The following is a 24,879-nucleotide window of genomic DNA, read 5'->3' as shown; positions in this document are numbered from 1 at the left end:
AGGTCGACAAGGTAACCAGATGGTCAACAGCAGAGCGGCGCCTTCGAAATCCACATTGTACATTGGTAAGTAGGCGTCGAGACTCGAGCAGCCAAACCAATCGAGAGTTAACCATTCGCTCCATCACTTTACAGACACAGCTGGTAAGCGAGATAGGTCGATAACTGGAAGGCAAGTGCTTGTCCTTCCCCGGCTTAGGAATCGGGACAACAATACACTCGCGCCAGCATGCGGGAACATGTCCCTCAATCCAGATGCGATTGTATGTACGAAGAAGAAAACCTTTACCCGCAGGAGAAAGGTTCTTCAGCATCTGAATATGAATAGAATCAGGCCCTGGAGCGGAGGACCGTGATCGGCCAAGTGCGGTTTCGAGTTCCCGCATGGTGAATGGGGCATTATAACTTTCACAATTCGAGGAGCGGAAGTCAGGTGGCCTAGCCTCCTCTGCCTGTTTGCGGGGGAGGAAGGCAGGGTGGTAATGAGCGGAGCTCGAAACCTCTGCGAAAAAGCGGCCGAAGGCATTGGAGACAGCCTCAGGGGCCACAAGGACTTCATTCGCGACCTTCAAGCCAGAAACTGGGGAGTGGACCTTAGTGCCAGATAGCCGGCGCAGGCTACCCCAGACAACAGAAGAAGGAGTAGAACTGTTGAAGGTGCTTGTGAAAGCAGCCCAGCTGGCTTTCTTGCTTTCTTTAATAATACGACGACACTGAGCACGTAATCGTTTATAATTAATACAATTCGCCACTGTAGGGTGGCGTTTAAAGGTGCGTAAAGCACGTCGACGAGCACGTAAAGCGTCTCTACATGCTGCGGTCCACCAGGGGACCGGTACGCGACGAGGAGAAGAAGTAGGGTGAGGGATGGAATATTCAGCAGCAGCGAGAATGACTTCCGTGAGGTGTGCGACCTGATGATCGCAGCTTGTGAAGGTTTGATCCTGAAAGGTCGCCCTGGAAGAGAAGAGCCCCCAGTCTGCCTTGGAGATGGTCCAACGAGAGGAGCACGGAGAGGGAGTATGCTGCAGGAGATGGATAACACACGGGAAGTGGTCGCTCGAATATGTATCAGCAAGTGCATACCACTCAAACCGGCGTGCAAGTTGGGGAGTACATACAGAGAGGTCTAAATGGGAATAGGTATGAGATGTGTCCGAAAGAAAAGTAGGGGCGCCAGTATTGAGGCAGACAAGATTGAGCTGGTTGAAAAGGTCTGCTAACAAGGAGCCCCTCGGGCAGGATGCTGGAGAGCCCCAAAGAGGATGGTGGGCATTGAAGTCTCCAGTTAACAAAAATGGTGCAGGTAGCTGAGCAATAAGTTGCTTCATGTCTGCCCTGGTAACGGCAGATGACGATGGAGCGTAAACGGTACAAAAGGAAAACGTAAAAGTGGGGAGAGTAATGCGGATGGCAACTGCCTGCAGGCCGGTGTGCAACGTGATGGGATCGTAGTAAATATCATCCCGGACCAGCAACATAACCCCTCCATGAGCTGGGATACCTACCACAGGGGGTAGGTCAAAACGCACAGAGGTGTAGTGTGCCAAGGCAATTTGATCGCATGGGCGTAGCTTCGTTTCCTGGAGGGCTACGACGAGCGGACGATGCAAGCGGAGCAGCAACTTCAAGTCCTCTCGGTTGGAGCGAATGCTGCGAATATTCCAGTTAATAAGTGCCATCGTAAGAAAAGGAAGATGAGAGAAGGGGTCACCTTGAAGGCCGCTTAGGGCCTGGCTTCGAGCGAGCACTGCCGCCGCTAGCAGGAGGCGGACAGTCATCGTCCATGGGGTCTATAGGGTCATCGGCCATCTCGGGAGGATGGCCGGGAGGGGGAGCTTCCTCCGCCGGTGAACGGCCAGATGTTCGGCTACCAGCGGTGCGGCCAGGCGAAACGGATGACGGCCTGGGGCGGCAACCGCTGGGTGGCGCAGGAGAAGAAAGGCGCCGCGGCGGAGAAGGAGAACTGTGCTTCCTATGCGCCTTTTTAGAAGGACGTTTGGTGGAAGTACCGGTCGAAGGCTGGGAGGTCGAGGGACGGAGGAAGTCTGCACGGGATGGTTCCTTCTTGAAGGCCCGTGCATCTGACTTCGGGGTCTTCGACTGAGCAGAAGCTGAGGAAGTGGCTGGTGTCTGTGGGGTGATGGGAGGAAGAGGAGACGTCGACCGCGCGATCTTAGCACTGGCCGAACGGACGACCGTGGTGCTGAAGGTCAGATCGCATGTCTGGGTTGCTACCTCCCGGGTAGTCCGAGGAGAGGCGAGGACAGTGCTGTATTTCCCCGCTGGGAGCAGCGTGGGCTTCCTATTAGCCAATAGCTTGCGAGCAGTCGAGGTGGACACTTTCTCTTTGACTCGAATTTCCTGGATACAGCGTTCTTCCTTATAGACAGGACAGTCGCGGGAGGATGCTGCATGGTCACCCTGACAGTTCACACAACGAGGAGACGGAGGTGGACAGTCACCCTCATGGGCATCCCTGCCACAGGTGACACATTTAGCCGCATTGGAACAAGACTGTCGAGTGTGATTGAAACGCTGACACTGGTAGCAGCGCATAGGTGTCGGGACATAGGGGCGAACAGAAATAACCTTGTAGCCCGCCTTGATGCGCGATGGCAGCTTAACACTATCGAAGGCTAAGAAAAGTGTCCGGGTCGGTACAAGGTCATTGTTGACCTTTTTCATGACCCGATGGACAGCCGTCACGCCCTGCTCAGCGAGGAAAGATTGAAGCTCCTCGTCAGTCAATCCGTCGAGAGAGCTACTATAGACTACACCACGAGACGAATTCAAAGTGCGGTGGGCCTCCACCCGGACAGGGAACGTGTACAAGAGTGTGGCCCGAAGCAGTTTTTGTGCTTGAAAGGCACTCTCAGTTTCTAGTAATAAGGTACCGTTACGCAACCTGGTACAAGATTTGACAGATCCGGCTATGGCATCTACGCCCTTCTGAATAACGAAGGGGTTGACAGAGGAAAAATCCTTTCCGTCCTCAGATCGAGAAACTACAAGGAACTGTGGGGCAGGCGGTAGTACTTTTGTCACTGTTGGCTGGTCACGTTTCCGTTTGTGGGTCGAAGTCGAAAGAGATGGAGTAGAATCCATTGCGGAGGAATCCCCCATGATTGCCAGCGTCTCCGATGGCGCGCTCCTTCCTTGTGGGGACCCTCTCAGAGGGCACTCCCGCCTTAGGTGAATGTTTACACCTCAGGTCACACCTCCCGAGAAACAGACGGAGGGACCAATTGGCATGGTCAGAAGGTATCAGCTCAGGCAATCACCCCTCCCCGGGCCTGGCCTTTACCAGGGGGTACGCGCGTGCCTTACATGTCTACCCAGGGCGGGGACTTACGCGTTACCCCGTCACCGGCTACGCGTGCGAACGCGTGGGTCGGCCTTCAGACACGCACAGGGAGGAAGGAAGAAGAGGAAAAAGAAGAGAGAGGGAGAAAGAGGACAGACTGTCTCAAATGCCGAGGCGGAGACCAGAGAAGGCAAGGAGAAGAAGGCAATGAGAAAGCAAGGAGAAGGAGGCAATGAGAAGGCAAGGAGAAGAAGGCAATGAGAAGGCAAGGAGAAAAAGGCAATGAGAAGGCAAGGAGAAGTCAAGGGAAAGAGTAAGGAAGACAGTGAAGTGGAGAAGAGCAAAGAAAGGAACCAACAAAAGGAAGGAAGAAACGAGAAGTGAAAAACCAAAAAGACCACGATTATATGTCGTGAAACCGTCCGTCTCCGGACGCAGGCGCTAACTACCCCCGTGAGGGGGATGGACTCCTTTTAGTCGCCTCTTACGACAGGCAGGAATACCTCGGGCCTATTCTAATCCCCGGACCCGCAGGGGGGTTAAGTGGGTCTCTGTGCCATTCCCCCTTTGGGGGGCAGAATGTCACTGATTCTCCAGGCCATGAGTGGATGGCTGTGATGTGGACATAGTGCTCACATCCATGAAAACCTCAGAGGCATGAGGGGAGAGTAACTCCTGGTTTGTGGAGACCTTGGAATATGGATGAAACTGGCCAGCATGAAGAGTGCCCAACACCCTTTGTGTGAGCATGAGATGACTGGACCAACACCAGGCCAAGACAGGATCCGTGGTGATGTCCAGCAGTGGTAGGAAAGGTGGGGGTGTCTAAACCACATGTTGAGGTCAAGTAGGAGACATCAAACTGGCAAGGGGCACCAGAGCAGCTTCCGCAGGCTGTGACAGTGAAGACTCATCAGGCAGTGCTGAAGCAGGCAGAAAATGAGGCTGCAACTCTGATGTATAGCAGGTACTGAGTGACTGGCACACCAACAAAGATGGTGGTATGGCCAGGAGGTGTGTGTGGCTGCCCACCTGGAATTGGAGCTGATTTTGGTGGTGCCAGACATTGCAGTATCCCATGGGGAGAGTGTTGACTGGATGTCCAGTCTGGCATACAACAATTGCCATTAATGCTGGGGGCACTGACCAAATCCATGTGCCCAGACTGCTGTCCCTGGTGGAAAGTGTGGTACTGTGGACCGGATGGTGGGTGAGAAGCTGGGTGGAGGAAGTGGAGCACTGTTCATGACTGGAGCCTGTGGAGAAATGCAGTAGAGCTAAAGCATCCAGTAGACCATCAGGAAAAACAGTAACGCCTCCTTGGTGTGAAAGTTCCACAGATATTGTTTTCATTTCGGCCTTAAAGGTGCAAACCATGCATTCAGCCTCCCTGTTGGATTGGGGGTGAAAGGGAGGGGAGCAAAAATGTCAAATACCCTAGTGCACACATAATCATGAAATGCCTGGGACAGGAACTGAGGTCCATTATCAGAAATGAGAGAAACTGGGACACCTTCCACAGAAAACTATTTTGAGAGAGCCTGAATAGCAACCATGGTAGCACTGGACCACATATGGAAAACGTAAAAATCCATCAGTGACAGTCAGCCAACACATTCAAAACCAGACCTACAAAATCCACATGGATGCATTCTACATCTACATCTACATTGATACTCCGCAAGCCACCCAACGGTGTGTGGCGGAGGGCACTTTACGTGCCACTGTCATTACCTCCCTTTCCTGTTCGCGTATGGTTCGCGGGAAGAACGACTGTCTGAAAGCCTCCGTGCGCGCTCTAATCTCTCTAATTTTACATTCGTGATCTCCTCGCGAGGTATAAGTAGGGGGAAGCAATATATTCGATACCTCATCCAGAAACGCACCCTCTCGAAACCTGGCGAGCAAGCTACACCGCGATGCAGAGCGCCTCTCTTGCAGAGTCTGCCACTTGAGTTTATTAAACATCTCCGTAACGCTATCACGGTTACCAAATAACCCGGTGACGAAACGCGCCGCTCTTCTTTGGATCTTCTCTATCTCCTCCGTCAACCCGACCTGGTACGGATCCCACACTGATGAGCAATACTCAAGTATAGGTCGAACGAGTGTTTTGTAAGCCACCTCCTTTGTTGATGGACTACATTTTCTAAGCACTCTCCCAATGAATCTCAACCTGGTACCCACCTTACCAACAATTAATTTTATATGATCATTCCACTTCAAATCGTTCCGCACGCATACTCCCAGATATTTTACAGACGTAACTGCTACCAGTGTTTGTTCCGCTATCATATAATCATACAATAAAGGATCCTTCTTTCTATGTATTCGCAATACATTATATTTGTCTATGTTAAGGGTCAGTTGCCACTCCCTGCACCAAGTGCCTATCCGCTGCAGATCTTCCTGCATTTCGCTACAATTTTCTAATGCTGCAACTTCTCCGTATACTACAGCATCATCCGCGAAAAGCCGCATGGAACTTCTGACACTATCTACTAAGTCATTTATATATATGGCTTGCTGGAGGACATGGGAAAGCAAAGCCCTAGAAGCCACCTGCTGACTAGTGCACTGGGGACACACAGCTACCAAATGCTTCAGTTCCCAGTCATTGCTTGGCCAGTATACATTTCTGCAAACCAAGACTTCAGTGCAGGAAACACCACAGTGGCCCTCATGCAATGGCTGTAAGACCTCCTGCCACAGATTCCTGGGAATGACCACCCTGTGGTCTGCGTCATACAGGTAGAGGAGGAGGACTCCATCTAAGACTGAGAGATGATGGCACAAGACAAAATAGTTACAAAGCAGATTGTAAGTGCAGCCCAGAGGATCAGATGACCAACATTACTAGACGAGATAGATGATCTGCTTGAGGACAGGGTCAGATGTTGTATCCTTGGCAAGCTGGGTACTAGGGATTGGAAAACTATTTATCGCCTGTTGGGACCTGACATCCAAAAGGAAACAGATGAGCTCCTCTCTATCAAGTTCAGGTTTCAGACTAACGGGCAGCCTGGTTCATCACATACAAGTACAAGCTAGGTACTACCGCAACTCCGGCTCTGCTCTTACATGACAGGCTGCGTCGCAAGATGGCACTAGCGGAAGAGGTGCCAATGAATGTCACAGTTCGCGTCATAAACGGGCTCTGCGTTTGTGGTAACATTACGTCATTAAGGCTTGTACATAATTCTAGAGATTACTGTATCACACAAACGTATACAAAACTTATGAAAGCTGCAGACCTACACAATTGCACATCTGCCTGGTCACATATAAGACATATTGAAAAGCAAATGCAAATTTCATGAGAACTGCAGAATTACAAAAATGTACGTCTGTCTGGTCCTATACATAAAATGATCATACATAGATATTTTATGGGATCTGCAGGGTTATACACAGTACATCAGTCTGGTGATATATGAAATCTACCGAGAGTACATACAAATTTTAAGAACATTTCATGGTTACACAGTGCATACCCGTTTGGTCATATATAAAAATACCAATAAAACAGGCCATGGCGGCTATAAATATCCCTTGGGGAAATACCGAATCTGTGAAATGTTACACAGATGATCGAAGATATCACCCAGTAAATTTCTTGGCTGTGTGGAGGGACACTTTTGTTCATGGCATGTCGGATGAAATGCAAATAAAATATGTTAAACGGCATTTGGAGGGAGACCCACAGTGTTGGCCTAATGTTAAATGTAGTTCATGTGAATTGTATGAAGGGTTCAAAAAGTTTTTTGAATAAATTTTGGAGCGAGGCAAAACAGATGCAGATCCAAAAGGAATTCTTAAACAGGCCAAGTTACAGGTATGGTAATGGGATGATGAGCGATTTTTGCAAGTGCGAACTTGGCAAGCTTATGCGTGTGAAAAATCCGTTGGGGGTTTTAACAGAAATCACCACATTAAAAAGGCAATTACCCAAAAATTTGCAATGGGATCTTGTCCATAGTCCATGTGATTCCATGGACGAATTTGTGGAATTTGCAGAAAAATTAGAGAGGGCTTTGAAATTCAAACCTCAGAGCAAACTGGGTGGTAGTTATCAAAGTGGGAATCCAAATAATCATCACCAAAATAATAAACGTGAGAGAAATCAAAGCAATTCTCAGGGAGATAATAGCTGGAACGAGCAGAATGGTTGGAGAGCAAACAGGAGTGATAACTTCTGTGAATGGGATCTGAGTAAAGAATGCAGATTTGACGGGAGAAATTCACGTGAAGTGCAATCGTGTAACAACCGGTCAGGAAACTGATGTTCACCACATCTCAGATCTGGGGATGGTGATCTAAACAGGTGATGAAAAGGACTGTAGATAGTGATAATGGTAGAAATGTTGATAGTTTTGTAGAAAGGCAACAAATATGTATTTTGGAGTATGCTAAAGAAGAAGGTTATATAGGTGGCTCTTTCATAAAAGCAGGCGCAAACAGCAGAAGCATAGATCTGTGAGAGATTTAAGTAAAAGTAATGGGAATAAATTTGCAGGGAATGATGTAAGTTATGAATTTGTAATGAATGAGTGTGTGAATTGTGATGAATTGAAAGATTCAGTGGTTCAAAAATAAGTTAAAAAGGAGATGAATTTTGTGAAAGCAAACTGTGTGGAGAATTCTGAAGAGGTATTAGCAAACAGTAGCAATTGCAGTAGGGAAGGTGTTGTAGTAGAAAGTGTTTGTGAGTTGCCAAAAAGCATCAATGTTCGTGAAGGTGGCATTGCTTTGGTCTCACCAGCTACAAGTGAGGGTGATTTTGTCTCAGCAGAAAGAGTTACAAAGGGAGGCTTAGCATTGGTCTCACCAGCAGTTGAAGCTAAAAATGTATCTGCAGAGGTAGATGATTTCTGTTTAAAGAAGCAGAGTAATGGTAATTTATGTAATGATGTAAAAGCTACTGGTATTGAAACTCTGGAGGAAGGAATTTATGTGTTTCTAGTCACGAATGAAGACGAAATGAAACTTATTGATGAATATGTGGATCTAAGATGTTGGTCAGAGTATGAATGTGGGAATGCATGTAAAGTAGGAACAGGGGTTAATCTGGATGAAAAGTGTATGGAAATGGCAGTGTGTGCTGGTTTTTGTCCTATCACAGTGGAATGTAGCAAGTCTGGATGTCCCAAAATTGTACAAGACAGTAGCAGCAATTTGTGTAATGTAGTGGTGGAGGATAAAGTTGTGTATGTTTTGGTGGGGAAAAACAGTACAGTTGTGCAGGCTGTGGATAGTGAATTGGTGAAATGTGTGGAGGAACCAACAGAAAACTTAGAGAGCTGAAGTAAATAGTGTGGATGGTGACAGTTTGTGTAATGAAGTTTGTACAAATTGGTATATGAAGGAGGAGTGTGATTCTAGTGAGACTGATAGGTGTTGGTACGGTAGAGTGTTATGGTTGTTGCTACCATATCTGTGGAAAAGTGAGAAGTTTGAAATTGCTAAGGCTATATAGAGAAAGGGCAGAAGTGAAAAGCTGTTCTAATCTGTAATTAGTGGTAGTAAATTTGGAGGAATAATTCATATATTTATTGGGGATTCATTAGTAATTTGTTAGTTTGTTTTGACACAGTACTTGTGCAAAAGGGGGAATTTCATGCACTGAGAGTGTGTGGAGGTCAGTGACCTTGTGGATTTAAGTAAAATATGTATTGATATATGCTTTGTATAAGAGTGTGTGAAAGAATTTAGTGGTCAATTTGAAGGGTATTACAATTGTAATTGTAAATGCACACAATTTTTGGTGGAGGTAGGACAGATTGATTACAGTCAATTAAATAGAACTTGTGGGAGTTTGAGCTCACTATGATTCAATTGATTGCCTTGTGGCTTTGTTCCTAAAGTATCGTTTTCAGCTGGAGGGAATCCTTAGCAAGGATGCTGGTTGGTTTTGGGAAATGGTTTGTTGAGGGCTTTATACTTTTGGGTTTCGTTGTAGACAAGTTTGTCATGATAAATGGCGGAGCTGAGAATTCAGAGGCAGACATGATTTCTGTGAGGCACTTGGCCAAAAGACTGATGTGAGTTGATCAACACTTCGTGCTAAAATCTGTATGAGCATTTGTAGTGTGACAGAAAAATTAGTGCAGGAAGGCACCTTAGCACCGAGTGAGTGGCACAAGAAGTGCTTACAAAATCGTGCATAAGCAAAAGTGCATTAAAAATTTTATTTCTTGTCCAAAAAATTATTTATGCATAACTGAAATGCAGGCAGGCTGTTTCGTTCATAATTTTTGTTAGTTCAAGTTTACTTCAAAATTCATGCTAGATTATGCATTGAAATGCAGGCATTTATTTAATATGCTGTTTCATTCATAATTTGTGTTAGTTTAAGTTATTTCAAAATTCATGCTGCTCACACACCACTAAAACAGAATTTTGTAAACACTATTGGCCTTGCATTTTAATCACTTAATTCTGTTGTTTTAAATTTGTTTTATATGTACTTGTATGAACTGAAGGGTGCTACTTCTGAACATTCTGGCAAGCCAGAATGCTAATAAGTGGAGGTGTGTGAGGTAACTGGCAATTTGTGGCACCCTGGAAATATTATAATTTCGGAGTTGGCATGGTCACGCAGGAGTCTCTCAGTGGGCCACGGCTCAGCAGCAACCACGTGGTGCTGAACGTTAGCTGAGCATGAAGGGTAGCCACAGCACGTGGTCCATCAGCCGCATGACTGGGAATTCCATGGTGATGCTGTGTCGATGAAGGAGACGTGCCAGGAGTGCCAAAGATGGTGGACTTTGTGAAAACATAATGGCAGACATTTTGCAGTTCATGCAGAAATTAATAATAACCAGAGGAAACATGGTACCTTAAAAAGAAACATGTACGTTACCATTATTTGCCCAATGATTCTGATGGTGTAATCAGATTTTCAATATCTTTATTTGTTTAAAGTTTAGTATCAGACTGTAAATTATACAAGTAACACCCAGCAATGAACTTCCAAAATCTAAACGGTACATCCAATTTTGTCAATCAACATGTCTTTAGAAAGCTATTAGTGTAAACCTAAACTGGTATAAATTACAGGCATGAAACTTTAATAGTACATGAATTATTGGAGGTCAAAGTGGCCGATTACTATCGACCGCGTCAGGCCATAAGTACTCCACAGTTACACGAAAAAATGGTAGCAGCATGCTTATAAATATATTTATTCATCTATGTCTTTGTTTATATCTGATATACGCTATTCATGAAGAAATTGGTCAGTCATTTACTGTGTTTTAGAAAGCACAGAGACGTTAGGCTACTGGTCTACTTTTGCTTGCCATTCTTTTGATATGTGTCTATTTAATTTGCTTATGTATTTAATTATGTGTGGTAGAGCGTGTTTATGGTTCAGCCATAGGAATATTTATTTAATTTCAAGTTATTTAAATGTAAATCCATTATTTCAAATGTGTTTAAAAATGTTTGTGAGTGTGTGTTGGCTTGATGACATGACGGAAGCACTATCGCCAATCACTGTACTGGTTATTAAGGGAGGTGACTACTGAATTGAATGGAGAGGCAGTTTGGAAGAGAGCGGCATGAGGGACCGTATGAGAGAGGACACAAGAAGTGCTGGGCATGATGGCACAATGGACACAGGGTCGCGAGAGAGACTTGGAGAGTGTGGAGCGGTTTGGGCGTGGTCGCAGCAGATACAAATACTTTGGAGTGCTGACTCGTGCACTTATGAGATTTCCGTGGCATCTACAGTGAAGATGTAGTGTGCATTTAGAAGTGAATATCTTGTGAGCCATGTTGTTGTTCATAACTAATTACGTGAAGTAGGAATCTATTGTTTCCCTGTTAATCAACGTATATTTTATTTAATTGCTGGACCATCGACACCAATAAGTGTTTTGCAGAAGTATACCACATTCTCAAAAGTACTTCTACTATCGTACTCATCATTTAAAGTTGTTAAGATAGTACCTGCAGATTTTATTTAATTGCAATCTTTCATTTATAAAATTCTCAATTGCTGAGTGATAGGAACCTTCGACCATTCGATTCATGTGTGTATTCATATTGTATACTGTACACTCATCAGTATTTGGCTTGTAATGTGGCAACTATGTATCCCACCCTCTAGACAGTGAAACCAACCAAAACTTTTTAATATTTCAACTCTGAGCCTGTGGGTGCGTAGTTGAGGGCCACCACATTATTTCTTCATTATTATTATTTGAAAGCACGCAGATATAACAGCAATATGAAAAGGATAGCTTGCTACTCACCACATAGAGGAGTTGTTGCAGACTGCTAACCATTTAAGCTTTCAGACAAAGAAGTCCTTCTTGCAAAACAGAATGTTTTATATGTTATATTCGTATAAACATGACTGATACACACATGGGTACTTTCTATGGCTGCTGAGAATGAGTCAGTCCCCAATGACTGGAGACAGTAGACATGTGAGTGTGAGTCATGCTCGCATGAATGTATGTGTGTTTTGTTTCCCAAGAAGGACTTTTTTGTCCAAAAGCTGCCTGTTTACAACTCAGTGCCTCTTCTATGTGATGAGTAGCAGCCTATCCTTTTTGTATTGTTGTTATGCCATACTGGATTTTCCATTGTTTACTCTTGCACGTAACATGATCACAAAACAAAATTAAAGTATGTAGTGTAGTGAATGTTGACTGCAGTTTTTCTTATGATACTTGGAAATTTAATACCAGACTAGACTAAACTCATGATTTTGTAGAGTAACAGACAGTCATTTCTAGAAATACAAGAGAATTCTGCAATGAATAAGAATTCTGTACTTCAGACTCCACAAGAGATGAATCCCCATTTTATAACCTTTAATCACTAATAAAGTGCGTGGAGATACAAAAGTAGAAACACTCGCGGGTTACATGTTACTAACTCCGTATCTGTCACTCGACTGCCGGGCCGTGACATGCGGCCGGCGCCGTTCATAACCAGGTGGCGCTCCCGCGCTCGGCCGAGCTGCGGAGCGCCTCTATCGCCGTGTTCGCGTACTAACGTAGCGGCACTTTTGAATGTTGTGGCACTGTCACAACACTTTTCCCCCCTTGAAAAAAAAACGCTCACTTTCGTGGAGACACGGACAGTGCGGAGACATCCATGGCCTCTTGGGAGGTCTCGAGAAGATCCCGCGGAGAAACACGAGAGTATGGTCGAAAATGTCCAGGACGGAAGCTGGCGCGTGGAACGTGCCTCCTGGACGAGATGATGGGTGAAAACTCCGGAGCAGCATCCATAGGTGTCGTGGACCTGGGGGTGTGCTCCAGCGAGATGGGTCCCGGAGAAGGCGGCGTCGCGACTGGGGCCGGTTCCGGCGTACTCGGAAGCGGTAGCGACGGCGGCGGCAACAACACGCCCGGAAGATCGGCAGCAGCGACAGGACTGGCTTCTCGGACTGGTGGAGACAAAAGAAGGGGCGGTGGTACCGGCGTGGCCACCACTCGTGGGCGCATCTGGTCGTAATGGCGAACAACCATGCCGCCGTCCGTACGTATTTCACAAAGCCGGCGGCCGCGAAGAGCCTGGACCACCCCTGGAATCCATTTAGGGCGAGATCCATACCCCCGTGCCCACACGTCGGCGCCCACCGGGTATTTTCCCGCACTAGGGGACACAGTACAAGGCCTGACAGGGTGAAGCAGATGCAGTAGGGTGCGCGGTTGGCGGCCATGCAAGAGTTCAGCAGGGCTGCGATCACCCAGAGGCGTGAAGCGATAAGAACTCAGAAATTGCAACAGAGCGTCATCTGTGGAAAAATCACTAAGGAATTTTTTCATTTGGCTTTTGAAAGTGCGGACAAGGCGCTCGACCTCCCCATTCGATTGCGGATGGAAGGGCGGTGCTGTAACATGATGAATCCCTTGTCCAGTACAAAAATCACGGAAGGCCTGTGAAGAGAACTGAGGGCCATTGTCCGTGACAATCGTGGATGGAAGACCTTCTAGCGCAAAGATTTTTGACAAAGCCAGCGTCGTCGCCGCAGTGGTGGGCGACGGACAGCGAACAACAAACGGAAACTTCGAGAAGGCGTCAATCAACAGTAGCCAATAAGTGCCGAGGAAGGGGCCGGCAAAGTCAGCGTGCACCCGTTCCCACGGCTGCGCCGGATCAGGCCACGGAGAGGGCAGAGTAGCGGGGCGCAGCCAGTTGTTGAACACACTGAGCACACGCAGCGACCATGTGGGCGATGTCCGAATCGATACCGGGCCAATAAACGTGCCTGCGGGCCAGGGACTTAGTCCGAGAAATCCCCCAATGGCCCTCATGCAATAGTTTGAGAACAGCTTTGCGAAGAGAGGCGGGCACCACAACCCGTGGAGATGCGCCATCCGTGGCCAGAAGAACAACACCCTCACGAACAGACAGACGAAGGCGCAAGGCATGGTAGTTGCGAAGGGGATCCGACGCCCGGCCCTTGGTCCTGTCCGGCCAACCCCGCTGAACAAAACCAATCACCTGACGCAGGACCGGATCCCGCGCAGTAGCCGACGCGACCTGCGAACCTGTAAGTGGAAAACCCTCGACCGCACGACGTTCTTCCTCATCAATGTGGAAACAGAGGAGTTCATTGCGATCGAAAACCGGGTCGGGGCCCATCGGCAAACGCGACAACGCGTCAGCGTTGGCGTGCTGGGCCGTAGGGCGATAGTGAATCTCATAGTGAAAACGAGACAAGTATAAGGCCCAACGTTGCAGGCGGTGAGCTGCCTTATCCGGAAGCGACGCCGAGGGGCTGAACAGAGAGACCAGCGGCTTGTGGTCGGTGATGAGGTGAAACTTAGAACCATACAAAAAAACGCTGAACTTTTTCAGAGCATAAACGATAGCGAGCGCCTCCTTTTCTATTTGAGAGTAACGCCGTTGGGCATCGTTGAGGGTCTTGGAAGCGTAGGCGATGGGTCGTTCCGACCCATCCTCATACCGATGGGCGAGAACAGCCCCTAGGCCATACTGTGATGCGTCAGTCGCCAGAACCAAGTGCTGACCCGGACGGAATGTGGCAAGACAAGGCGCCGACTGCAAATGAGCCTTCAGGCGGACAAAAGCCTGCTCACACTCGGCGGACCAACAGAAAGGAACGTTTTTGCGTAACAGCTGATGCAGAGGATGAGCCACCGCCGCCGCGGAGGGAATGAATTTGTGATAATAAGCAACCTTGCCTAGAAACGCCTGAAGTTCTTTGACCGTAGACGGCCGGGGTAGAGCAGTAATGGCCGCAACGTGCTGTCGTAGAGGACGTATACCCTCACGGGACAAGTGGAAACCAAGATACACAATGGAGGGTTGGAAGAACTGAGACTTGTCCAGATTGCACTTCAACCCTGCTGAATGCAGAACCCGAAACAGTGAACGCAAATTGCGAAGGTGCTCCTCAGTGGAGGCCCCCGTGACAACAATGTCATCCAGGTAGTTGATGCAGCCGGGAACGGAAGCCGTGAGCTGTTCCAAAAACCGCTGAAAAATGGCCGGCGCGCTAGCGACGCCAAATGGTAACCGCTGGTACTGATACAACCCACAAGGAGTGTTGATGACGAGAAATTCCTTGGAAGATGCATCCAGCGGCAACTGATGGTACGCCTCCGATAAGTCAAGTTTGGAAAAGAACTGGCCCCCAGCGAGCTTGGTAAATAACTCCTCAGGACGGGGAAGAGGATAAGTGTCAATGAGGCTTTGAGCATTGACAGTGGCTTTAAAATCACCACACAATCGCAGACTCCCGTTTGGTTTAGAAACCACCACGACGGGCGATGCCCATTCGCTGGAGGTAACAGGAAGGAGAATCCCCGAAGCTGTTAACCTGTCTATCTCAGCTTTGACAGGCGCACGCAACGCCATCGGAATAGGGTGTGCCCGGAAAAACTTAGGGCGAGCCATAGGTTTAAGAGTAATGTGGGCTTCAAAATCCTTGGCCCGACCCAGACCCGCAGAGAACACGGACGAGAATTCAGAACACAAGCCATCCAGCTGTTGATACGGAATGTCCTCAGATATGAGGTGCACATCATCATCAATGGAAAACCCGAACAACTGGAAAGCATCATAACCGAACAGGTTTTCAGTGCCCGCATGATCCACCACATAAAACGTGAGGGGCCGAACAACAGACTTGTAGGCAGTGGAAGCATCAAACTGGCCAACGATAGGAATTTTCTGCTTATTATAAGTTCGTAGATTTCGTGTAACTGGAGACAAGGAAGGGGAGCCTAACTCCAAATACGTGCGAGAATTAATGAGAGTTACTGCAGAGCCAGTGTCCATTTGCATGCGAATGTCTTTATCCAGAACACGAACAGTAACAAACAACTTATTCGTTTGAGAAAGCACACAGTTAACATCCATGTCCGATGCCTCGTCCTCGTCGACAGGAACTTTAGGGGACTGACACACAGAAGCAATGTGGCCTTTTTTCCTACATGAATTACACGTGGCCCAACGTTTTGGACACGCGGCTCTGTCATGCTGTACGAAACAACGTGGACAAGAAGGAAGGGCGGAACGAGCCTGCTTCTGTGGTTGCTGTTTTCGCTGCGAGCGTGGCGGCCCAACGCGACATTGTTGACGCGAGTGCACCGCCGCCACATCGTCGTTTTCCTGTGAAACAGGCACATTGTCGGCGTCGAAAGTGGTGTGTACAGCGCCTACATCACACCACGCGTCTATTTGCGCACCAGCAGCGTGAGACACTTCAAACGATTGAGCGATGCTGAGAACTTCCGACAACGACGGGTTTGGCAATTGTAAGGCACGTTGCCAAACTTCTTTATCAGGAGCAAGCCGTAAAATAGCGTCCCGAACCATTGAATCAGCGTAAGACTCATGATGAGTGTCCGTGACAAACTGACATTTCCGACTCAGACCGTGTAGTTCCGCCGCCCAAGCCCGGTAAGATTGATGGGTAGAAAGCCACGCGGGCGGCAACGACAGGGGTGTTTTTTCGGTAATAGTTAGACAATAAGTCACACATTTCTTGGAAGGACAGAGAGGCAGGTTCCCGCAGAGGGGCTAACTGAGATAACAGCTGATAGATCCGTGGGGAAATCCAAGATAGAAATAACGACTTACACATAGGAGCATCGACAACACCGAAAGCCAAGAAGTGTTGCCACAAACGCTTCTCATAATCCTCCCAGTCTTCAGCGGCCTCGTCATAAGGAGGAAACGGAGGCGGAGAAGAGGAAGACAGACGATGAGTAAGCGACGTCGACAACGCCTGAATAGCAGCCGTCAGCTGTGTTTGTTGCGCCTGAATAGCAGCCGTCAGCTGTGTTTGTTGTTCAATAAGCGCTTGCAGAAGCTGTTCCATGTCTGCCCCAACACGAACACACAAGTCCACAACGCAGGGGAAAAAAAAATATCCGACCTCGTCGCCAAAAAGTGTTATAACCTTTAATCACTAATAAAGTGCGTGGAGATACAAAAGTAGAAACACTCGTGGGTTACATGTTACTAACTCTGTATCTGTCACTCGACTGCCGGGCCGTGACATGCGGCCGGCGCCGTTCATAACCAGGTGGCGCTCCCACGCTCGGCCGAGCTGCGGAGCGCCTCTATCGCCGTGTTCGCGTACTAACGTAGCGGCACTTTTGAATGTCGTGGCACTGTCACAACACCCCACAAACTGCCCCTTCTTGAAGATGCTTCAGGCTCTGGTAGAGTAATGGACATACAGATTGCAGCAGCATATACAATTAAAACTGTCTAAAATTAAAGGTGGGAATCATACAGATAAGGTACCCAGATTCTGGGTGGAATGATGTGGGAGGACAGGAGTGGGAGTGCAAATACTCTGTCTTAGCCCCACTTGTACACACTTAAATGCAGATCTCATATTGAAAATAGTGGGATGATACACATACACAAGTCAGTAATTCTAGAGATAACAAGAATCAGACATAAAGAATGAAATATGCAATGAAATATAATTTACCTAGCATATCTTGCATAAATTTTTCTGGGCAATTAAGTAATATGTCTAGCCATACTATTTATCCCATACATAAAAGAATTCTACAACTTTAAAGTAAATGCTTTAATACTCACCATCATCACAAAAATGAAAAGTAAACTTAAAACTAATGTAGTTTGTTTTAATATTGCAGGAGACACCAGGCAGTGTGGGCTGCTAGATGTTAAATGTCTTGCTGAACACAGGCGTGAGTAATATAACATTTGGTTGCAACTTGTCTGCTGAATGACACAGAGATTTCTTCTTTGGCACAAGACACTTTAATCCTACATATTACACAGTCATTGTTCCTGCTTCTTTTTAATATTTTCTTTCTTGGTTTTAGGGAAAGTGAGGATGCTAAGTGCTGGAGAAATATAAGAAACAGTTAAATTTTTAACAACGCTGTCTGCTTTGTAAATCACTTTCCTCTGACTTTCCTACATATTATTTCTCAGTACCACAAGTAAATCATTGGAAATGGTTCTATAGAGTGATTTTTTTCTTTTCTGCATCTACATTTATGTCAATACTCTGAAAACCACTGTGAAGTGCATGGCAGAGGGTACATCACATTTCACCAGTTATTAGTATTTCTTCATGTTTCTGTTCTAAGCATTACTAGTCAGTACACTTAATTAATAACATTTGGTCATGATAGGATGAAATATTTACTAAATCACTGAAGGTATTTAGAAAGAAATGTTCAATAGCTGATGTACTGAATGGCTAATGAAACTGAAATTCTTGTTTAAAAGTTTATTGTGGGAAATAATCAAAAACTGTGTGTCAGCAACTTCATATGTCCCCATTTCATACTATTATACAGAAAATTTTGTGTTTATAGTTCCATAAATAATGAGTTTTCCATTAAATCACCACAGTTTATTACTATTCTATCTAACTGTTTGCTGAAACTTAAGATTAAATGTACTTATTTTTATGCTATTTCTATACGTATTCTTCTTCCATTATCTACTTTCACTACTTATTATATCTACAACGTAATTTGTAGTTCTCTACGTAGCTATAATTATTCAGATTCACTGTGTTCTCCATTTAATTCAGCAATTGCCTAAATTACATTACAGGGATTCCACATCAAATCCACTGGCAGTCTTTATGGCTATGAGAAAAATTTTGATATGAGTATTCTTTAGCATTATAAAAGCAATAAATTTAGCCTTACCCCTATTATATTCCAGTGCACATATTATCTGAATTCTGTTTGGTAATTTAAGTCTCATTAACAATTTCAGCATTAATTATCCAAACTTAAACAATCAGGTACTTAGGCTATGAGATGGATTAGTCAATTCTATAACTTATCATGTGATACGAAGAATGGAAGTTTTCTGTTTTCATAAATGTCTTCTGTGTATGAGATCTGAAAGATGCCTATAATTTTAAAACACAATTTTTAAAACTTCTAACCAATTTATTGGTTAGCTATTGTTAAATCATGTTTGTTCCTAACTTTACAGGAATTTTCACCAATCTCAAGCCACCCATATTTATTCCTGGCCTTGTTGATGGTCAAGATGGCATGAGTTGTGATTGTCATCCATCCTGCACAGACATCAACTACAGAACAGAACTATCTCAAGGCCAGTTCTTCAAAAGTGAATATGACAGGACACATTTCTTGTAATTTCTGCAAAATGTCTTGAATTAGTAGCTGATATGTGCATAAAAGAGACCTGGCTATTCCTGTACCATAGATATTGAGAAAAGTTTTTGTTTGAATTCTTTTTTAACTGTAATGAGACAATTTAGTTTTGCAAAATGCTTAATTGACAGCTAGCTCAGTAGGTAAATGTCAACTTGAAAATGGAAATATTTAGGAAACATCCCTGACCCTGAGGTTCCTTTTGACAGTTGTATGGCAGTACCTTATGCAAGCAAAAGATATTGAGTAGTGGTGACTTCAATACTGGATACTGAACTGTACTGTAATTCATAACTGCCTTCCACCCACAACTGGCTGGGGCTGGTTGACTGGTGCTTTACTTACATTTATTGTTTCATTCCTCCTTTTCCTCATCTTGTAGCTCATCCATTTTTACCTGCACTGTTAACCTTGGTAGCAGTATCTCCATTAGAAATGGCTGAAAAGTTGGTGCTGGGAATAATCTATAGTCAATGATGCAGACCACGTCAAAAACTGAAATTCAAACACATTGTTTGCCCTTGGTTGGTAAATAAACTAATGTTTGTGGCCAATTCACATCTTATCTACTTTAATTATGCACAGATAAATGAGTAATCACATACTACACTCAGCGGACATCGTACAGTATTGTTCGGGTGCAGTAATCTAACCACAATGTAGTCAGTCACAATTGTTTCTGTGTGGCAAGTAAATAATTAACCCAGTCACTGTAATAGTCAGTCATTACACTGACTTTCCAAGCAAATAATCATACCAGAACAAATAAAATTTGCACAATCAGCATCAGTTTTGCAGACAACACTGTTCATTACATAACTCCACTGTTACTGTTGGTGATAATTATTACTGTAGTTTAAAAGAGTCAGTGAGAATAAATACATACTCACAGTTCAAGTAATAATTTGAAACAATGACTAAATTATTGAATAAACTCCTGGATGCAAAATGCGGTACATTTTCTTACTTGTAATCTGTACTAAATCAACTGCAGTACATTTCCTGTGCTGGCGGACATAGATGTAGCTCCATTGAAAACTCACCCCTAACTGAACTTCAGCTGTAGTAACATGGCTTGTACCATGCTCCTTTTATAAGTTTCAAATAATTAAAATTGAATTTTCAGAGATTATAATTAAAGATTTACATTCCTGAGTAAATGAATAGAGGATGGAGGTTTGTTTAAACATGAATTTTCAGATACAGTAATAATTTCTATCGAATTATACCAGTTGGTTTGTGGAGATATTTGATTCTACTTCAGTAAATAAGTCATACCTAAGGATGTGAGTCACTTTGAAATTAACTGAGTGCAGGTATTGCCAGTATATCTTTGGTGTGATTGTATGAATACTTAATTATAAGGTCTGCTCAAAAAGTTTCTGTCTGAAGACATTACTGCAGCTTATATGCAACAAGTTATGATTCCAATGTGAATATATATGTGCTGACATGTAGGCATGGGATCATTGTGATCCTGACGTTTTTTCAACATCCACATGGTATATGCAGAGATATGAACTATGGCGATGTTATTACCAAATGAATCCAAACAGGGATCAATATGTTGTTGTTCTTTTCATGGCTGCCAAAGAACAAACACTAGTAGACGTCCATTGGAGAATGAAGAATGTGTATATGACAGCATGTCCCTTGAAAACCAATATTGTGTAGTAGTGCACCAAGTTTCATGCTGATTATTATTCAGCACAAGACTCGATCAGAGCTGCCAGCCTCATGCATTACAGACCAATGGCATTTGGTTTGTGGGGTGCTCAACTGTGCAGTCATCAGCACCCGTACAAAGTACCAATCTTTTCACAGTCCAATCGAGCGACTTTCATGAATGATGATGAAATGATGGGGATAATACAAACACCTAGTCTCCCAACGGAAAATCCCCAACATGGCTGGGAATTGAACCTCGGAGCCCATGCTCCAGAGGTAGCAACGCTAGCTGCCAGATCACGAGCTGTGGACATTACAGATCAACACAGGTGGGAGACACTAAACCACCACCTTATAATCCTGATCTCTCCAAGTGTGGTTATCACATCATCAATCCCTTAAAAGGGCCTTGATGAGTCAGTGATACGTGTCTGATGAGAATGTGCAGTAAGCAGTTACAGACTTCTTCATTCAGCGGGTCATGGTGTTTTACCAAACAGGAATCTTCAACCTGGTGCATCAGTGGGATAGTTGCTTAAATACTCATGGTGATTTTGCCTGACTGGTACATCAATTCTGGACTGTACAGCCTTCAAATGGAAACTTTTGATTGTGCCTTACATGTCTACAACTTTTTTGTCTACTTTTTCATGGTGACGGAATCTTCTAATGAAATTCCAATCATCGTCTTTCTCCTCCGAACGCGAAAATATTTTTTTGACACTGACCTGCATAGGGAGAAATGACCACCATGACAAAATAAGGGAAATCGGAGTCGTACAGAAAGATATAGGTGTTCGTTCTTTCCACGCTCTATACGAGATTGGAATAACAGAGAATTGTGAAGTTGGTTCCATGAACCCTCTGCCAGGCATTTAAATGTGACTTGCAGAGTATCGATGTAGATGTTGATGTATTTTATCACAAAGTCAGTAATTGCGCATATGTTTAAATATGGACAATGATAAGAAAACTCAAAATTACTGATATTTAATGATTAGCATGGTCTTCAGCTAAACTGATTAGCTTAATACACTCCTAACATAAAAAAAAAACTAGTAGACAATAAAGATAAGTTGAATTAGTCCTGAGTCAATATTTGAGATTGTTTTGTAATGGAGAAATTTAATATAAATGATAATATTGAAGATACTAGAAAAAAGGTAATATTGTGGGAAGAAAAACATAAGAGATGGAAAGAATCCACATGCTTGGTTACAAAGTCGTTCTCTCTTCACTCTTTGTAGAATAAATATTCTAGTGTTTGAAGGTACATTAATTCAAAAGATTTGTCATAGCATCTTCATCTGCATGTAGATATGAACTCTGCAAACCACTGTGAAGTGCATGGCAGAGCATACACTTCACTGTATCATATGTCAGTGTCTTGTCCTGTTCCAATTGCATAACAAGTGTTGGGAGAATGACTGCTTAGTAATGTCTATATGAACTGTGATTAATCAAATCTTGCCTTCATGGTTGCTATGGAAGCAATACATTTGAGGCTGAAAAATATTTCTAGGTTCTTCACTTCATACTTGAAAATGAAAGTATGGAAAATAAGATAGATTTTTTTGTTATAGTTCAGCAACATGTTATACATCTCAAGTGAAAAAAGCATCCCAAGCTGAGATTTTTGATCTGTTTGTGTATCGCTGAACTAATTCATGCTTGTCATGTATGAGGTATTTATTTAATATGTGTCAATTAACTCCTGTTTCTGATGTGTGTGAATCATAGTCACTTGTTTACATAGCAAACTAGGAATTATTGTAAGCTTTAGAGTTTTGTTTGCTGTGAACTATTTATATGAATTTTCATTTCTTGGTTTTTCTGGGGTGATTTTTGAGCCCTGTTATAGTGTATTCAGGTGAAGAGCAAATGCTTTGGTTTATTGGAAGGACATTTATTAAAATCAACCAAAGGGATTTGCAAGGCACCATATCTAATGTTTCACCATTCTGCTTACAGAGCATTGGAGAAATGCTCTGTAATAATGTGATGATCTGCTCCTTCCTAGTCAGATGTACTCGATCCACAAAAGTGGGCTCTCACTACCACCGTAACATACTAATTTCTGTAGCAAAATTTTATGTTTGCACAGTCAAATGCTGTTGAAAAGTCACAGGAAATACAGTTTTGATAATTTTGTTCTGAATACATACATAGTCTTTTTCATGGAACATTCCTTACAGTAGTCAGACGAAGAGACAATTAATGATTTCTTAGAAAAACAGATCATTGTTTCTCACCAACTTTTTCCGTTAAAGAGGTGAATGAACTTATGGCTATGAAAAAGGTCTGTAGTTATGTGTTACTTATTTATTCATATTTCCATAGATAGGTGATGATGATGAACAGTTCAGTCTATCAGCAAACAAGCAATGAATCATTAACAGTGTCAATATTAAGAGGAAAATGAAATGTAGTGTAATATCTGTATGATGCAAGTATTTCATGTCTTTGTTATGTGTGTACAATTGAATCTTTGGGCAGTCGAACGGAGGGTACTCATCATTGTCACAAAACTGTAATAATGTGAATTTGCCCATTGTTTGTGTGTTCAATGAAAATGACAGCCAGTGTTGGTAATTACAAAATACAAGTGGAAAAACTGAAAGCACCTGAAGACTGGGCAAAGTGGAAGTGGCACGTGTCAGTGCTGTTGCCAGCATATGCACTTGAAGACATTGTAAATGGTATGTACAAATGTCCTGAATTGCCACACAGTGCAATGTGGAGAAAAAGGTGGCACATCAGCAGTGGTTGAAAGACAATGTGAAAGCAGCAAGTTTACCAGCAAGTGCAATAGGAAAATCTGTTGCCGAGCTCGTGTTATTATGCATTCAGGCAAGTGAAATTTGGGACACGTTACATGCATGATTTGGATGAAGCAGAACACAGTGTCTGATCATATTGATAGAAGCATTTTTTGTGTTCAGCGTGACGCCAAAGAGGACATTAGCACACAAGTTGTAAAACTGCAGAAGCTTTTTGTGGATTTGAATGATGAACTGCATAAGCAGTTTTGTTTGAAAGAATTTTAAATGGTCAAATTCTCTCCACATTAGGCAAAAAATATGACAATTTCAAGGATCTGTGTGACACGATTCCATCTGAAAATCAAAGTGTGAACCTTTTGATCGAAAACCAGTGCACAATTGAATTGTGTGATCAAAGTATGATTGAATCAGCTGTGTTTGTTACACCTAGTTGCCCTAAAAAGAAAATTCAGCAAAACAAAAGTGATGGTATCACAAGTGAAAAATTGAAAAGAATACTGAATGTGCAAAACTAAGATTTCCTTTGTACAAATGTGGGCAGGTAGGTCACTGGGCACCAAAGTGTCCAACAAAAAAGACAGATAACATGGAAAAGCATGTTTCATTTTTGTTGCATGCTTTTAGGGCTCCCATTGAAAACTGTGTTGAAATAGACAGTTGGTATTGTGACAGTGGTGGCACAAATCACATCGCTGAAAATAAACAATAATTTGTATCATATACGAAATTCACCAACCCTGAAAAGATTTCTATTAGGAAAAGAGGTGTGAGCATGTTGTCTCATGGACTGGGAACTGTGAAAATTCAAATGCAGTTGAATAATGTCAGAAAAATTGGTGAATTGGAAGATATACATTGTTTCAGAAGTGAGTGGTCACTTGTTCTCTTCAAACCAATTGTACAAAGAGGTTTTTGCACCAGACTTGATGACAAAAGTGTCGAAATTAAGGATAAAGTGACTGGGCAAACTATGATGAGTGGTCATGTCAGACATGGTCTCTATGTTCTTGACATATGTGTCACTAAACCAGTGCAGCTGGCTCAAGTGAATTTGGTGACATCGTCAGATATGCTGCAAGTTTACCATGAGAGATTTGGACATCAACACAAATGACATGTGAAATGCATCTTGAAGCAGGTGAACATCAATGTGGATGGATGTACAGAAGAATTCTGTGATGGATGTGCGCTCGGTAAAATACATAGACTGCTACTCAGGAACAGAATGAAGTGACCAATGGTTAAAGGTGAACAAATCCATGCTGACATAAATGGACCTATGTCTACAGAGTCTCTCAGAAAAGCTTGCTATTACGTATATTTCAAAGATGATTTTAGCAATTTCCATAAAATTTTCTTTCTCAAGCAGAAGAATGAAGTCAGCACAGTCCTGGAACAGTTCCTGAATGAAGCCAAGCAAATGGTCATGTTGTCAAACAGATCAGGTGTGATGGCGGAAAAGAGTTCGATAACAATAAAGTCTCAAAATTTGCTGG

The 24,879-nt window shown here is 43.9% G+C and overlaps 1 protein-coding gene across 1 annotated transcript in view; it reads left to right on the top strand.

The window, feature by feature from the left end:
- Nucleotides 1–24,879, top strand: part of LOC124577761 (sodium channel protein Nach-like) — a 193,071-nt gene that overhangs the window by 108,449 nt on the left and 59,743 nt on the right. The window contains exons 8-9 of the mRNA XM_047131226.1: nucleotides 17,418–17,471; nucleotides 18,748–18,910. Of these exons, the coding sequence (XP_046987182.1) occupies nucleotides 17,418–17,471; nucleotides 18,748–18,910 (217 nt within the window). The remainder of the gene's footprint in view (nucleotides 1–17,417; nucleotides 17,472–18,747; nucleotides 18,911–24,879) is intronic.

Source organism: Schistocerca americana, chromosome 1, assembly GCF_021461395.2.
Source record: "Schistocerca americana isolate TAMUIC-IGC-003095 chromosome 1, iqSchAmer2.1, whole genome shotgun sequence".
In the NCBI taxonomy this organism is placed as follows: Eukaryota; Metazoa; Arthropoda; class Insecta; order Orthoptera; family Acrididae; genus Schistocerca; species Schistocerca americana.
This window is presented reverse-complemented; position numbering and strand designations above follow the sequence as displayed.